This window comes from Pipistrellus kuhlii, unplaced genomic scaffold (genome assembly GCF_014108245.1).
Source record: "Pipistrellus kuhlii isolate mPipKuh1 unplaced genomic scaffold, mPipKuh1.p scaffold_m20_p_17, whole genome shotgun sequence".
In the NCBI taxonomy this organism is placed as follows: Eukaryota; Metazoa; Chordata; class Mammalia; order Chiroptera; family Vespertilionidae; genus Pipistrellus; species Pipistrellus kuhlii.
The window spans coordinates 1,966,238-1,983,110 of NW_023425482.1; the positions used below are offsets into that span (position 1 = coordinate 1,966,238).

The 16,873-nt window shown below is 48.7% G+C and overlaps 1 protein-coding gene across 1 annotated transcript; it reads right to left on the bottom strand.

Annotated features, from left to right (window-relative positions):
• Positions 1–4,764: 4,764 nt before the first annotated feature.
• FXYD5 (FXYD domain containing ion transport regulator 5) lies at positions 4,765–16,780 on the bottom strand. Its single transcript, XM_036441192.2, is given in 12 exon segments — positions 4,765–4,943; positions 5,021–5,066; positions 7,717–7,791; positions 7,871–7,900; positions 8,894–8,959; positions 11,380–11,475; positions 13,308–13,364; positions 14,127–14,207; positions 15,884–15,944; positions 16,585–16,655; positions 16,658–16,693; positions 16,696–16,780. Coding segments are annotated over 12 exon segments (780 nt in total). The 5' UTR covers positions 16,766–16,780; the 3' UTR covers positions 4,765–4,852.
• Between the last annotated feature and the right edge of the window lie 93 nt (positions 16,781–16,873).

Consider the following 16,873-nt stretch of genomic DNA (forward strand, 5'->3'; position numbering starts at 1 on the left):
ATACCCCAATCAGGCGGCCCCACTGCACATGGCATCTTCAGGATCCTGTTGCCCTGTCTCTGACTCAGGATCAGAAAGTCTTCACCAACCAGGACATAATTTCCCCTTTGTTTTCAATTCTGTTGTGGTTTGCTTTGAGGTATAACTCACATATAGTTATACCTTTCTTTCTTTCCTTCTTATTGAATTTACTGGGGTGACATTGGTTAATACAATTATGCAGGATTCAGGTGTACAATTCTATAATACCTCAAAAAATTAAAATTGGAACTACCTTATGACCTAGTGATTTAACTTTTGAGAATATATCCTAAGAAACCCAAAATGCTAATTTGAAAGATTATATGAACCCCTATGTTCATTGCAGCATTATTTACAAAGTACATAGATCTTAAGGGTACACTAAGGGTACACTCAATCAGTTCTGAGCAATATATATTCCTGTAATCTGCACCACTATCAGGATACCGAACATTTCAATCCTTCAAGAATGTTCCCTTATGCCCTTCTTAGTCAACCCATATCCCCACAGTAGAAGCAACTGTTATTCTTTTTCTTTTTTTTTTAATCATCACCTGAGCATTTTTTTTTTTTTTTTTTTGGAGAGAGAGAAGGAAGAGAGAGAGAAACATCGATGTGAAAAAGAAATAACTATTGTTTGCCTCCCCTACATGCCCTGACTGGAAATTAAACCCACAACCTTTTGGTGTACTGGATGATGCTTCAACCAACTCACCAACCTGGCCAGGAGGAGGCAACTATTATTCTGACTTCTATCACCGTTGGTTACTTTTGCTCATTCCAGGACTTCATGAAGGTGGAATTATACAGTCTGACTCCTGTATCTGGCTCCTTTCACTCAGCATAAAGCTTCTGAGGTTTGTTCATGTGTCATGTGCACCAGTGCTCCCCCTTTTCATTGCTGAGCAGTTCTCTGCACACAAATGCCACAGCTATTATTCCCTCACCTATACTGATGGCCTTTTAGGGTTGTTTTCAGTTTTTTGCTATTTCAGATATTATTGCTACAAACATTCATGTATGAGTCTCTGTGTGGACATCTGGTTTCCTTTCTCTTGGATGAATATCTACAAATTGAATGGCTGGGTCATATGGTAAGTTTACATTTACCTTTTAAAGAAACTGATAGTTTTCTAAAGTGATTGTAACAATTTACAGCAATCCATAAAAATTCCACTTGATCCATATCCTCTTTCAACTTGGTATTGTTAATCTTTTTCATCTTAGCCATTCTGTGTGTGGCGGTGTCTCATTCTGATTTTCATTTATTTTTCCTGATGATTAATAATACTGAGCATCTTCTTGTGTGTTTATTGACCATTTAGATGAGGTGTGTGTGTGTGTGTGTGTGTGTGTGTGTGAAACTGCATTTTAGTTCCCATCCATTAGTGACTGGATACTACACTGGTGTCACTGAAAACCTCATCACTTGCACAAACACGGCAGCATAATATAGCCAATTAGGCAAAAAGACCTTCTCTTTGGCCTTCTAAATCTCATAGGGGGGCCTCTAATTAGCAGACCTGGAGCTGCATCCAGAACCCCTATGAGAAACAGGATTAGCTTTTCATCTCACCCCAGGGAAGATGGAAGGAGCAGTGAGTGGACCCAGAGTGCCCATCCCCAGTCCCCCATGCAGTGGGTCAGCGCTGCCTTTGATCTGCCCTGGAGGCTGGTGAATGCTTGAGGCCGGGCTGTGCTTCAGTGGTGGCACATGAAATGGTTTAGGCCCCGAATAATATACTAAGTCACATTGAATCCCATCATGAGAGAGTGTACAACTTTTGAATATCTTTTAATGCATCAAATGATATGAGGGAGGTTCTGTGTGGTAAAGAATTAATCTTACCCAAAGAGAGGTCTGACTTTTGCCCTCAGCTCTGGGAAGGCATGCCCTGGAATGTCCTGCCTCTAAAGAGCACCTTTCTTTACCTGGGGTTTTTTCTAACCATGGGATTGACTGGGGGGGGGGGGGTGTCTTTGGGCCACAGGTACCAGCTCAGCCTCCAAAGGGATTGGAAACTAGGTGACCATGGGGATGGTCTCTGAGATCTTTGTGACTGAGCTCCCATGAAAGCTCTGGACCCAAGGCTTGCAGGAGCTTCCCTGGTTGGCAGTACCTCATGGAAGTTGTCACACATTGTTGCCAGTGGATAGCACTGTCCACGACCCCACTGGGAGAGGACAATTGGAAGCTTTGTGCTTGGAACTCTCCTGGTCTCTGCCCATGTGTCTCTTTTCTTGGCAAATACTAATCTGGTTTCTGTCACTGTAATAAATTGCAACTGAGGTATAACAGCTCTCGGTGAGATCTATGAGTCCTTTGAGTGGATCTTTGACCCTAAGGGTGGCCTTGGGGACAAACGCACTGGTGTCAGAAATGGGGGCGGTTTCGGCCTCCCGAACTCTGCAGTGTGTTTGAGCAGATAATTGATGGTCCCTCCAACTGAGCAGCTCTGGCTCCTGGCTCAGAGCCCTCGGTCAACAAGTCGGTTTCCAGCTAGAATGCACTTAATCTTTTTGCTTGTTACTTTCCACTGGGTTTATCTTTATAGCTATCTTCTATTTATATCAAGCAGTAGCGATTTTCCATATATGACTGTAACTTTTAAAATAATGTATTTAAGTTAAAAAGAGTTGACCATATGTATGTATTATGTGTACATATGTAATATACATATAATATGTATATGAGTGATATTCCCTCCTGATTAGGCATCTGTTTTGTTGCTGGTAGCTGCCAATCAAAAATACTTTTAGTATTCTCCCTATATGTCTATCACATACAATGTCCATCACATATATTGTATAATATGTTATTCATAATTTATGTGGATATACATAATACAGAATATGTCACATATTTATGATACATATAACATATATGTGTTTGTTTTCTTTCTTTTTATAAAATATATTTTATTGATTTTTTACAGAGAGAGAGGGAGAGAGAGGGATAGATAGTTAGAAACATCAATCAGCTGCCTCCTGCATACCCCGTACTCGGGATGTGCCCACAACCAAGGTACATATCCTTGACTGGAACCGAACCTGGGACCTTTCAGTCAGCAGGCTGACGTTCTATCCACTGAATCAAACCGATTTCAGCTATATGTTTGTTTTCATTAGGTTTTTCTTTCTGTCTATGTTCTTTTTATATGAAGCAGTGTTTTTTCCATACATGCTAGTGTTTTTAAAATAAATGTACTTAAGATTTAAAGTGAGTTGATTTATTAAAAGTAAATAATAATGCAGGTAGGATGAACTTGTGGCAAAAACTGAGGAGATATATGTATATGGCTATATTATTTGATACACTGATATTTCCTTTTATATCTTACCAGTGACCCAGTGCACAAAATCAACAGCCCCACCCACCCGCGCCTACCTGGCCCACCTGCTGGCAGCCCTGCCTCGACACCCTAACCTCTCCACCCAGAGCTCAAGCCCACCTGGCCCCACTCCTGCCCCCTCCGGCCTTCTCTGGCTGCTTCAAGCCCCACCCTCAGTCTCGTGAGTCACCTCGGGCTGGTTCCGCGTCCTCCAGGTGTCTCCCCAATCTCTGGGCTTCCCCCCAATCTCTGGAGCATCGCTGCGGCTCCACCCTGTCATGGTACTAGAGAAGAGCGTGGAAGCCTACTGCATAGTTTTAAGCCCGGCTTCCTGGCTGTTCTCTTTCCCCTGGCAGGTGGGCGGTTGATGTGCTGAGTACGAGCAGGGGGTGGTGAAGGACTGGTGAGGGGGGCACTACAGGCTCTCACCCCTGCCCTCCATGCCTCCCTACCTCCCCCACAGGATGGTGCTGCCTCCTCCTGGGGCCTCCCTGTTTCCCAGGCCGTGTCTCCAGAGCAATGTGGTGGCTCCGCCCTGCCACACACGCAACATGAGGGCATCACAACCTTAGCATATTAGCTCTTTATTATATAGGATTACTTCTTTTAAGTTACTCACAGCCCACTAAACTGATTTTGTAATCCATGAATAGGCTGTGACCTGAAGTTTGTGAAATACTCTTATGCAACCACCTGTGAACAGGACCTTATCCCTTTACTTTGGCAGAGTGACCCTTAAGCCTGGGTAGAGGCCTCTGCCCCAAGCCCTGTACTTCAGAGGGCCTGCTCTGGCCTGGTCTGGTTGAGCCCCTCCTCGCAGGCTGAAGAACCCAGGAGCCTTCAGGAAGTGTCCACTGGAGCCTATGCTATACTTAACCATGCTCTGGGAACCTGCGACCCAGTTCCCATCCAAACTTCTCTGAGCCCCCTCTGTTGTCTTCTTGGTGGGCACTCTCTTAAATTGAGAGGCAGCCCAATCTGTGGCTGGTGATGTGGATGAAGCTCGGATATGCAGGCTGGGTGTCCACACTCATGTAAGGACTACACTCATGTGTGCATGCTGGAGGGACCCAGACTGTGAAGAAAAGGGGGCCACCAAGGGGCTGGGACCTCCCCTGTGCTAGCCCAGTTACCAAGGCTACCTACTAATATTAGGGGTAAGCTGACATTGGACACCAGGCTCTGAGCTTGGACCAGGCCGATGGTCTCAAGTTGTCGTAGGTAGAATCCAGCCCTGACCAGAACCCCTGCAGCCCTTTCCCCATCTCCCCTGCTTCATCCCAGTCTAGCTTCATCCACTGTATCTCTTACCTTGTTTTTTCAGTGTGACCTCCTCACTAATCCTCAGGCAGCCTGTCCCCAGCTCCTGCCACTTTCTTCCACTCCCAGTAATGAATGACCAGAGATTAAGAGACAAGGATTGCAGTGCTTTACTTTTTTCTGAACAGAATGGTCAATGTGGGGACAGTGCCTGGCGAGCTGGACAGCCCTCAAGGCAGTCAGGGTTGGGAAGGTAGGAGGTTCCGGCCATCGGCTCTGGCTCCATCTGGGTCTTCCCTCTCAGGTTGGGCGTTTGTGACTCTGTAGGCTCTGTGAGGGGAGGGAGCAGGTGAGCATGGTAAGCTGGTGGCAGCTTCGTCATCAGCCCCCATTTCTGATGGACTCACCTGTTATGATTCCGGCATAATCGGGGCAACTGCCTACACTTGCCACCTGTGGATGAAGGAAATGATCCAATCACAAGTTGGAACAATATTGATTTCTGTGTATGTGTGTGTGTGTGTGTGTGCACGCGCACGCGCGCTTTGGATGCTAGAGGACAAGGCCCATCAACCTTGCTCTTCAAGAAGCACCAAGGAGAAGTGATAAGAGCAAGTGATAAGAAGCAGATAGAAAAGCAGGGCCCAAGGGAGGATCTTCTACCACACATGGAGGAGCACTTTGGAAACCTTCCTAACTTGTGTGTTATTCATTCCACAAATGTTTACTGTGTACCGACTATGTGCCAGGCACTGACCTAGCCCTAGGAATACGGCCAAGAACAAGAATGACTAGAATACTTGCTCTAGTAGAGCTGGCTTTCTAGTGGGGGAGACAGGAATAAGATCAATAGCCTAGCCCTGACCAGCTGGCTCAGTTGGTTGGAATGTCAACCAGTGCACCAAAAGATGGCAGGTTGGATCCATGGTCAGGGCACATACATAGGTTGTGGGTTCAATCTCTAGTTGGGGCATGTATGGGAGGCAACCAATTGATATTTCTCTCTCACATCTATGCTCTCGCTCTCTCTCTCTCTCTCTCTCTTTCTCTCGCTCTCTTTCTCTCTCTCTCTCTCATCAATTAAAAAAAACAACCACCATATCCTCAGATGAGGATTAAAAAAACAACACAAAACCAAGACAAGTGTGCAGGCGGTGATAAGTCAGAAGGTGATGCGTGCTATAAAGAAAAAGCCAGGCCAAAACCGGTTTGGCTCAATGGATAGAGCGTCGGCTTGGGGACTGAAAGGTCCCGGGTTCGATTCCGGTCAAGGGCATGTACCTTGGTTGCGAGCATATCCCCAGTAGGGGGTGTGCAAGAGGCAGCTGATCGATGACTCTCTCTCATCGATGTTTCTAACTCTCTACCTCTCTCCCTTCCTCTCTGTACAAAATCAATAATATATATATATATATATATATATATTTATATTTAAAAAAGAAAAGAAAAAGCCAGGAAGGAGGCAGAAGGCCTGAAGGCGGTGATAGGGGAGCCACTTGGACATCTGGAGGAAGGTATTCCACAGAGTGAAGAGTCATTGCAAAGGCCCTGGGATAGGAAGGAACAGGTGGGCTTAAGGAGCAGCAGGGAGGTCAGGGGGCTGGACCACAGTGAATAAGAGGGATTTTTAGAAGACAAAGGGAGCTCCTGGCCACGACCCTTACTTCCCAGGTTCCTGACCTGTTCAGCCTCTTTCCACAGTTACTGCCACATGCTCAGCTCACTACTGCACCTGGGGCTCCTCCCGCTGCCTCTTTGGCTTTTTTAATCATCCTTCTCAGCCTCAGGAATCAGCTCTGATTTCACCTCTTGAGAGAGAGTAACTCTCCCTTTCCCTCTCAGTCACGTCATATGGCTTTATTTTCCTCGTGGTTGTTACCTTTCTCTGTATTTACTCTGCTCATTAGTGCATTTACCTACTATGTGCCAGGCATTGACCTACTGCTTGTTTGTTGTCATCCCATTGTGAGTTCTGAGCTCCCCAGAGAAAGACCAGCATTATGGCACAGGTTGGTGCCCAAAATATTTGTCTCTGGAACAATTTATGGCCCCAGAACTAACATTCAGGCTCTGTCCTCACACAGACCTGGATCCAGTCCAACTCTCTGAGCCTCACTTTTCCCACAGGGGAGAGAATAGGCGAGGCACAAAGTTAGGATCAACAAACACATGTTGCTTGACCCCTGATTCAATGAGGTTCAGACACGTGTTAACGTGCTAATCTCTTTTTATTACTGCCAGTGTTCTGCCTCCCACCTTAAGTAAAAACTATATGGCTATGCCCATTCTCCTGATGAGAAAGTTGGATAAGAGAGGTTATAAAACTGGTGTAGGTTACGTGGTTTAACTGAGAGTTTGCAAATAGGTGGCCTTAGTGTATTATTTAATGTGCAGCATTTTAAAAGCTTTTTCAAAAGTAGTTATTCTGCTTGTTAGTCTCCTGCTCCCTTCCCCATGTGATGCTGGGCCCTGGGAGCCAGCTGGCCGGAAACGCCAAAGTCCCAGCCCCTCACCCTCTACTTCAGCATTGGCAGAGAGGCACTGCAGGAGAGAGCAGGACCGGAGAGAGAGGTTTATGTATCTGGTCCCCTCCATTCTGCTCCCTCCTGGCTGGGTTACAATGATGCAGGGGCTACAAACCTCTCTGACAGTTCTCTCTCTTGACCCTTCATGCCAGTGTAATTACAGCTCCCTATTGCTATTAGTCTTGGGTACTGCACCATCTGGTTATCCTGCTACCACCATATGAACAAGCCAAGGCAAATGAGGGGAAAAACCAAGGTGCCAACAGAAACAAAGGTCCCTGCTGACCTGCAGCTGACCTCAGATACATGAATAAACACAGCAGCAACCAGAAGAACCACCCAGGTGAGCCCAGCCTACATTTCCAAATTGCAGAATTGAAAGCTAAGTAGATGGCTGCCATTTTAAGTCACTGAAGTCTGTGGTGGTTTGTATGGCTATAAAACTAAGGGATATGCCTCATTTAAAATTGCCTTGCCCAGGGGCCTTCATGAACCTACCCCCAATCTGGGTTATAATGCACCCCAAGGCCTCCTCCCTCCCAGTCTTGGTACCCCTCCCACCCAATGCCCATTCTCACTGGTGAGGATCACAATGCCTGTGATGAACAGCACAGCTGCAACCAACAGCCCCCGTTTCCGGAGAGTGTACACATCTGCAGAGAAAAAAGTGGAGAAGTGTGGTAAGAAGGCCTTAACCAGTTCTCCCCCTTGAATCCTCCCTGGGTAACTTACCGTAGGAGAAGGGATCGTCCTCACTTGAATCTGCAAGGGACAGACAGGGAGCAAGTTGAAGTTCAGCAAAACATTGTGAAGTGAACAGTGAATGACAGGGTCAGGGAGAGGGGACACATGAGTCTCAGTGTTGCTGCACTTAGAGAAAAACCTAAATCTCTCAGGTGGCACACAATCTGGCTCCCATCACCTCCCTAACTTTACCTCCTCAAACTCCCCTCATCATTTGCTCCATCCCTGCTCATGGCCCGCCAGATCACTGCAGGCCTCGGCACTGGCTGCCCCCTCTGCCCAGAGTGCTTCCCCGGATATCCTCATGGCTTCCCCTTCAACTCCTCAAGAGGCTTCCATGCCATTTACAAAATGATCCTAGTCACGCTCTCAACTTAACCCTGTTTTATTTTTCTTGGTAACAACTTTAAAACCACATGACATATAATTAATATGGCTATTATTTTTGTCTCTCTTTCCCCTACTAGAATGCCTGTTCTATAAGGGCAAAGATTTTTGTTACTTTATTCACTGCTGTATCCTGGCACAGTGCCTGGCACTTAGGTGAATATCTTTTGAATGAATGAATGAATGAATGAATGAATGTATTGCATGGGCATATCATTTCCATCTGCTCATTGGGGCTGGCTGGTCAGGAAGTGGAAGATAGAACAAGGGGAAGAATCATGGCGCCTCTAGAAACAGAGCTCCTTGCTGACCCCCCAGAATGATCTCAGATGAGAGCAGGAGAACCACCCAGCTGAGCCCAGATTAAACTTCCAAATTGCAGACTCAAGTTTCTCAAAAACTAAAAAAATGGTTGTCATCTTGAGTAACTGAGTTTTGGGGTGGCTTTCATGCAACATTCATTTATGTATTCATTCATCATATATTGGGCCTCTCTCCCGTACCCTCCCTCTACCAGCCTTGAAGTTGTGTATTCACCCACCATGTTTACTGAGGCAGTATTCCAGGTGCTAGAACACACAGTGAGTAGGAAATAGCTTGTTTCCAATCTGGGGAGTTACTGACCAGAGGACTGGCGGGCAGGGTCTGCTGTGAAGTCTTTGTCTGGAGACTGCTTGGAGAGTGTGGTGCCTTTGGTGGGATCAGCTGAGAGCGCGGTCAAAAGATGATGGAGGGCAGGAGCGAGCATGGAGGAAACAAGGGGCATCACCGCACGTGTCTTTGTGAGAAACCCCTTCCCACACCTACACATGTAGTGGGCAGGCACAGTGTCCCCACTCCGACCCCTGAAGCCAGTGAATAATGAATATATTGAAATTCCCCCAACCTCCTGACCCCTCTCCTAGGACTTTGTGGATGGCCCCAGACCCAGGAAGTAAAGGATAACATCTGTCATAACCAGGCCGGGTGCCCCCAGGACCTAGAGGCACTTGTTATAAAACATTTTGAATATCGCCTCTGCTCCCAGGCCAAAATTACCAGAGGATCCTCCTCTTGTCCTGCCCCTCTGGCATGACAAGGGTTCCAGTGAAATGGCTACTATTGTCTGATGTCCCAGGGTGACGTCAATAGGCAAAAAAAGTTGTCTCATGAGCCCTGAGCTCCCCAGGCCAATCCAAGCTCCTCACTCCCAAAACATGAACCATCAGCCAAGGATGCTGACATGTTTGGGAAAGCCTTGCCCAGAGGTAGGCGAGATTAATAGCAGGGACAGAAAATGTAAAGAACAGCCTGGGTGGCATGTGGTGCTGAGGCACCATGGCCCTCCAGAGCCTGCTCAGAGTCTAGTTCTGCCACTTGTGCTGTGGCCCAGGGGTAGCAGAGTAACCTCTCTGAGCCTCATTCCCTCCCTGTAAAAGGGGGTTACAATGTGGTTGTGAGCATTGAGTGAATACATGAAAGCTTAGCACAGGGTCCAGCACTGAGCAAAGTCCCGGCAAATGTTGGCTGTTATCATCTACTTGGCACGCACTCCTCCCTGCTTTTGAGAACAGCTTCCCCTTTCTTTAGGGGAGGAGGTGCTCAGGCTTCCCTAGTCTATCTTGTTCGCCATCGTAACCCAGGCCACAAGGGGGAGCACGTGACCCAGTCTTGCCTTTCCCTGGGATCTTGGAAATTCCAAGAAGAGGTTCTCAGTGGAAGCTAGGTGAAGCTTGGGCAGCTCTGAACCAGCAGATGACGGGAACCAAGGGGGAGACAAGCTCCCGCACAAGAGAAACAAAGATGGTGGCAGAGAGGCACTGGGGGCTTCTGTGCTCGGAGTCTGGGCATCCCTGAGGCTCAGCGGAATTTCAGTCACACATAACCAGGAGTATGGGACAGCACACAGAAGGGCTCAGAGCAAGTGAATGAGGCACATGGAGGTGACTCCTAAATTGGGAAGTGGGGGGCGGAGTTGCTACACCCCACTTGGGGATGTTCCCTTCCCCAAGACCCTTCATTTCCATCAGTCATAAAATAGACAGATTCTGTCTGACTGCGGTAGTTTACTGCCATCACTGGAAAACTAACACTTACAAAGTCTGTTATAGGGGACGGCAGGGCCTTCGAGGTGGGGCTCTTGCCCAGTGCCCAAAAAGCACACTGTGGCTGTATCTCAGCAGAGGAGTGGCCCAAAAGAGGCTGCTCCTCAAATATGGAGCATCACACAGGCCACCTTCACCTGGTCTCAGCCCCTTCCCCATCTCTGGTCACATTGCTGCTCACTGGTATTGAGGGGAACCACCTCTTCCCTGACTCTTGGTCTACGCAATTCAGACAAGGCTGACAAGGCCCCAGGATGCAGGCACAAAACTCCGGCCTGACCCAGCCCTTTTCCCAGGTTCTCATTGGTCAGACATGGGCATGTGACCCCAGTTGCACCAATGAAAGTCAATTCTAGACCTTGGTGTGCAGATGGTGAGAAAGAAATGTGCTCTAGCTGCTGAGTTTGGTCCCTAAACTTAGAACTATGGGACCATCTTTGCCACCAAGAGGGAGAAAGCCACTTGAGAATGAAGACAACAGAGAGAAGGAGCAAGTCGGTCATGATGACTTGAGCTCCTTGATCCAACCATGCCTGAAAGTGGTGCCTCTGGACTTCACAGCACATGCACAACCAGTAAGCTTTGATTTTAGCTAGATTTTCTATAATTTACACCTGAAAAGCTCCTGCTCTAACAAGAAGACATACACAAGAGAAACACCTTGGCCACATTTCCCGGCCCCAGACCTGTGAAAAAACCTGAACAAAAGAGGATCCTTAGTCTATTAGGCTTGGAAAATATCCCAAATTAGATGCCCGTCTTGGGAACACTTGCTGCAAACAAGGTTGTTGAGACTCTAAAATATCCTGCCAGAAGGAAACGTGATTAACTTTATCTCAGAGTTTCGCAAACACCTTTGACAGCAAATCCCACTGAGCCACACAGGCTGGGCAAATAAAATAAAAAATTTGGAAGATGTATTAAGAACTCCCCAAACGGGTGCTCTGAGAAATACCCTTGGAGAAAAGCTGGCCTAGAAGATAATTAAACAAAACTTGCATGTTGCTGTCTAGTGCGAGGCTCTACCTTCCGTGCTGCTCTCATCCGTCCCCGGGTCTGTGGTAAGAGGCACAGTTTCTCCCTTCAGTTGCTGCGTCTGGGTCATCTGGTTCAGTGTTTCTACTGAGGTCAGAAGAGCAGGGAGAAGAGGGCAAGAGACGAGTGAGTGAGCAGCATGGATCCATAGAACTGCAAGGGGCCCTCTCCCGCTGGCACAAATCAATGACGCTCCTAAGCCAGTGGCATGGTGGGAGTGGGACAGGGGGGCTCGTGGACTGCTGGTGGCAGACAAATCAGTGCAGCCATTTCCAAATGGCTTTGAAAACAAATGTTAGTGTTCATGTCCTTAGCCCCACTGTGTTGTGGGCAAACCTGGGCTCTAGAGCCAGGTTCCTGGACCCTGATCCCAGCATGTCACCGACATGCAGTGACAATTTGGGCAAGTTACTCTGAGCTTCCATGTCCCTATCTCTAAGGTGGGGATAAGGATCATTTCTACCTTAGAGGGTTTGTGTGAAGGTTGAACAAGTGAACAAGTATAAAATATTTAAACCCAAACAGTCACATAAGTACTGTATTTGATCAAAGGGAAAGGGACAAGATTGCTCATTGTGACACTGTGTGTAGCAGAAAAACCTGGAAGTGACCAAGGTGCTCATCAAGATGTGCAGAGAGGCCTGGCCTGTGTGGCTCAGTTGGTTGGGTGTCATCCCATGTACCAAAAGGTCACCGGTTCAATTCCCAGTCAGGCCACAAATCCCGGTTGCTGGGGCCTGATTCCCAGTTGTGGGCATGCAGGAGGCAGCCAATTGATGTTCTGCTCTCACATCAATGTTTCTCTCTCTCCCTCTCCCTTCCTCTCTCTCTAAAAATCAATAAAAATACATATTTTAAAAAGATGTGCATCAATTCATTAACTGTACACAGGAGAACACAACAGTGAAAAAGAACAAGATCAGTGTCTATATGGGAATGTGGGAAGAACTTCCAAACATTATTTCATGAGGGGAAAAGGCCAGTTGCAGAAAAACAATCATACAACATCCTTAAGCCCATACAAATATACCTCCCAGTCAGCATATTTTCTCCAGTTTACACTCACGTGATACAATCTCATTGGGGATCTATTCCCAACCTAATGCTAACAGTGGGAGCCTCCCCAAGATGGGAGAGACAGCAAGGATGGGGAATGAGCAAAGGGATTTCGTCTTGCCTACCACATTGTTATTACTTCCAAGAAGAGTGTGCTGTGCCGGGACCGGTTTGGCTCAGTGGATAGAGCGTCGGCTTGGGGACTGAGGGGTCCCGGGTTCGATTCCGGTCAAGGGCATGTGCCTTGGTTGCGGGCATGTCCCCGGTAGGGGGTGTGCAAGAGGCAGCTGATTGATGACTCTCTCTCATAGATGTTTCTAACTCTCTATCTCTCTCCCTTCCTCTCTGTACAAAATCAATAAAATATATTTAAAAAAAGAAAAGAATGTATTTGCATACATCTGTATCATTAAACAATAATGGAAAATATTGGGGAGCACTTTTTGAATTATGTTAGACTCCAAGGAAAAGTTCAAAAATGATTTGAAATATTTTAAAAATGGAAAAAGATAAAGAGGTTAAAGGAAGAAGCGAATGGGGTTGGCACATAGGAAGTTTCTGGGGTGTTTGCAAAACTATTCATTGACTTAGTGGTGGTTACACAGGGGTTCAATTCAGAATAATTTGCTAAATTGTACATTTATGTTTTTTGTACTTTTCTACATGCATGTTATTTTTCAAGAGTCCAAAAGATTATTTTTAAAGAAGTGAATGAGTTGGCTGGGTGTCCAACCATAAATCAAACTGGGGGGCTGAGAGTTGGGAGGGCTGAAATGGGTAACCAAAGACCCAGAGTGTCAGGGGAAGTGGGGAAACAATGTTGGTCCCAGGCCTACCTCCCCCCATATCACTGCCCCACTCACCACTGGCCTGCAGGGTTGAAGTCTGAGGGGTGGACTGGAGTTCTAGGTGAACTGCGTCTGAAGTCCAGAAACAGGGAGAGAAGAGAGAAGAGGTGAGAAGGTCCATGAATGGAGGTACAGGAGTATTTCCATAGCAACTCAATTTTGATGTCATGGAAATGACTTAATTAATCCAGCCATTTCCTTGTTGCCTAAATGCAATGGCAGTATCTTCCCTGTCTCAGGCCCTGCCCTCCCGCCGATTCCCATTCCCCTTCACAGCATCCAACCACCTCTGGTAAGAGTCCTGGGACTTCCTTTGGAGAACCATCCTTCCCCAGCTCTCAGCCTATTTAATTCAGGGGGTGGGGGGTGGGGAGGCTGGCACCAGCCCGGTTGGAGGTTGAATATGAGGCCCAGGTCTGGCTAATCAGCTTTCTGTGTCTGTGGCCACAATGATCAGCTCACGTGTGGGCATGTGACATGGGCTTGATCAATGACACTCAGTTCTGGGACATTTGCTAGATTGAGGAAGGGAAAATTCTCTTCCCTCTGGATTCTTAGCAGGTAGGATGGAAGTCCCAGGTATCTAAATGCCATTTTGGCACTATAATAGATGATCTGCCTGAGAATGAAGCCAACACAGAGAAAAAACTAAGAGATGAAGACAGGCTCCTGATAGCATCATTTGAGAACCTAGATCAAGCCATACCTGAAGGTCTATCCTGGATTTTCCAGTTACACAAATTCAAAAATACCTGTTTGGTCCAGCTTGAGAATTGTATTGCCATTGTTACTTACAATGACAGGATCTTGCCAGATCTGTTCCTCTTTCCTCACCTGGGGTTTGAGTCAGGGCATGAATGTTCACAGTGGTTGAGTCTGCTAGAGGAATGGATGTGGCCTCCTCCCATTCCAGTCCTGAGAAATCAAGGATGAGAAGCCAGGCTCTGGTCCTCCTCTCACTAACACCCCCACTTGCCCTCCCTTCTGAAGCCTTTGGGGGTGTGATTCAGGAGGTCCTTCAGTAGACAGCTCTTTGATTGATCAGCTTTGGTGGTATCAATACATGATCTTAGAAGTGTTTTAAGAAATGCTAATGCCCAACACCCTTCCCCCATCTTTGTGGGATGGGAGATTTGGGTGAGCCCAGGCACTCGAGTCAGCCAGGGCCTCATCTCAAATTCTGCTCCCAACCACTCCCTTGCTGTGTCACCCACTCTGAGCCTCAACTGCAAGGTGGGGATGACTGAGTCTACATCTCAGGCCTTAGAGTAGGGGTGTCGAACTCAATCAGAGAAGGGGCCAAAATCTAAAATCCAGCCTAAATTGCGGGCCGAATGGTTTACTGAAAAGTCATAAACTGTCATTGTGATGGAAACGCAGCGGAGTGCAGTGATGACAGCGTGGTGCGGGCCACATTGCAAGGCCTGGCGGGACGGATTTGGCCCGCGGGCCTTGTGTTTGACACATGTGCCTTAGAGAGTGTGAAATGAGATGGGGGTAGAGTCTCCCCCACTGCTTAGCATGCTGTCAGTGCCTCGCCCTGGCCCTACTGTCACTACACTAACCTCTCCTTGTCCCACTCTGCCCCTGTCCACCCAACCCAGCCACCTGGCCTACCTGCTGTTCCTCAGACTCTCTCATTCCCCCAGGTACCTGCTTGGCTCACTCCCTCAACTCCGGCAAGTGTCTGCCCAAAAGTCACCTCCTCGTAAGGTCTTCCCTGAACACCTTATTCAAACAACCCTCATTCCTGCGCACTATTTTTCTCCCTAACAGGAATCACCTTCCAGCATTCTGTGTAATTTACCAATGGGTTTCTGTCTTTCCCAAATAGAATGTGAGCCCCTGTTTTGTACCCTGCTGTTTCCACAGTGCATGCAATAAGATCTGGCACATAGTAGCTGCTCAACGAATACTTGTTGCATGACTGAAGAAAGGCACAGGAACCATTGTGTCCAAGAGAGCTGCGGCAGTCAGTGAGTGTGTTCTGGTTCTGGGACAGCAGTGTGACTGGGCCCAGCGCCTCCACTCACAAGCCTCTAGCCCAGGCACTTCCCTTTGCTGCGTCTATTTCTTCACTGTGAAACGGTCAGGGCAACATGCATAAGATAATACGGTAACGCTGAAGGCCTGCTCCCACACACTGCCATGCAGAACGCACCTGCCAATGCCACCATAGCTGCTGGAGACATCTCCAGCTCCTGGACTGGCCCTGGCTCACCCCCTTTGCCTAACTGTGTATCACCGGGCATCCAGCGAGCTGCTGTGCTGGGAGCCCAGGGCTCCTGGCTGCTGAGTAGAAAACTGACACCCACCTCCTCGCCAAATCAAACTCAGTTCTTCTGGGAGGTGAAATGGAGGCTGCTCAGCAGGACAGGCTCTGGCCAGACTTGGAGGCGGCCACCCAGGTCTGAGGTGTCCAAAAGGAATGCAATCTTGGCCCCTACACAGGGACCCCCACTCCTGGTGCCAGCTCGGTAGGGAGTGAGGACCCAGGACAAGGCATCCAAACCCGCTAGCTGCCCACCCAGCAGGGCCCTCGGAGTAGGCTGGGGCTCCGGAGCAGGATGGAGACAAGGGCTAGGCCTTACCTCTGGCCGGGAGAACCAGGCCCACAATGGTGAGGAAGTACAGGCGACCGGAGGGCGACATCTGTGGGGTGCGCAGGAGCTGGGGTCAGCCATGATGGCCGTGAGGCAGGCCCAGGGAGGCCCCAGGGATCCCTACAGCCCCTTCCCCACCCTGAGCAGGTACTTCTGGTTTCAAGGACCCCCTACCAGGGCTAACAGGAAAACCTCAGAAGTGGGGCCCCCAGCAGCCACCCCCTTCTTCCTTCCGCAGGTCCCCAAAGAAAACAAGACACATCAGACAAAATTGGGCTTCAGGTAGCAGCCACTGTACACAGACACCACTGAGGCAGAGAAGCACCGGCCCCCAGGGACTGACCCTGCTGGGCACCCAGAGGGGCCTGGGCACAGGGGTAGATCCTGGGGCCCCTTCCCTCCATCTGGGGCTGTCTCCCAGCCCAGGAGTCAGTCAGGAAGGGAAAGAGGAAGAGTGAGTAATGTGCTCCTGACCTCAGAGGAAAAAGTGAGTGGTGTCAGGACCTCCCTGCAGGGACGACAGAACAAGATGCTGGGCAGATCTGGGAGGGATGGTCAGAGAGGGAGAGGAAAGCTGAGGCAGAAGGAAGAGGGGCGGGGCAGCCCAGGACCCCTGTAAGGCAGAGCAGGCCGGGGAGCTAAGCGTGGATGGGGGCGGAGAGGATCCGCTAAGACCAGTCTTTACTCACCTGGGCCCGGGCACTGGGCAGAGGGGAGAGGGTGGCGGAGGGTCGGAGGAGAGACTTGCGTCTGAGCGGGATCGGAGCCGGCAGCCTCGTGGAGAGAGGGCAGCGGCGCTGCTGCAGGCGGAGGGTGTGGCCAGGAGAGAGCCTGCGGGCGGCGGGCGGGGACCCAGACGGGCTCAGTCATTTCCTCTTGGGTTTCCTGGCTTCAGAGCCTGGGGTGGGAGCTGGAGGGGGAGACGCTACGGGTGACGGGGAGAGGGAGAGGGGCGAGAAGCCAGACTGGGACTGCCAC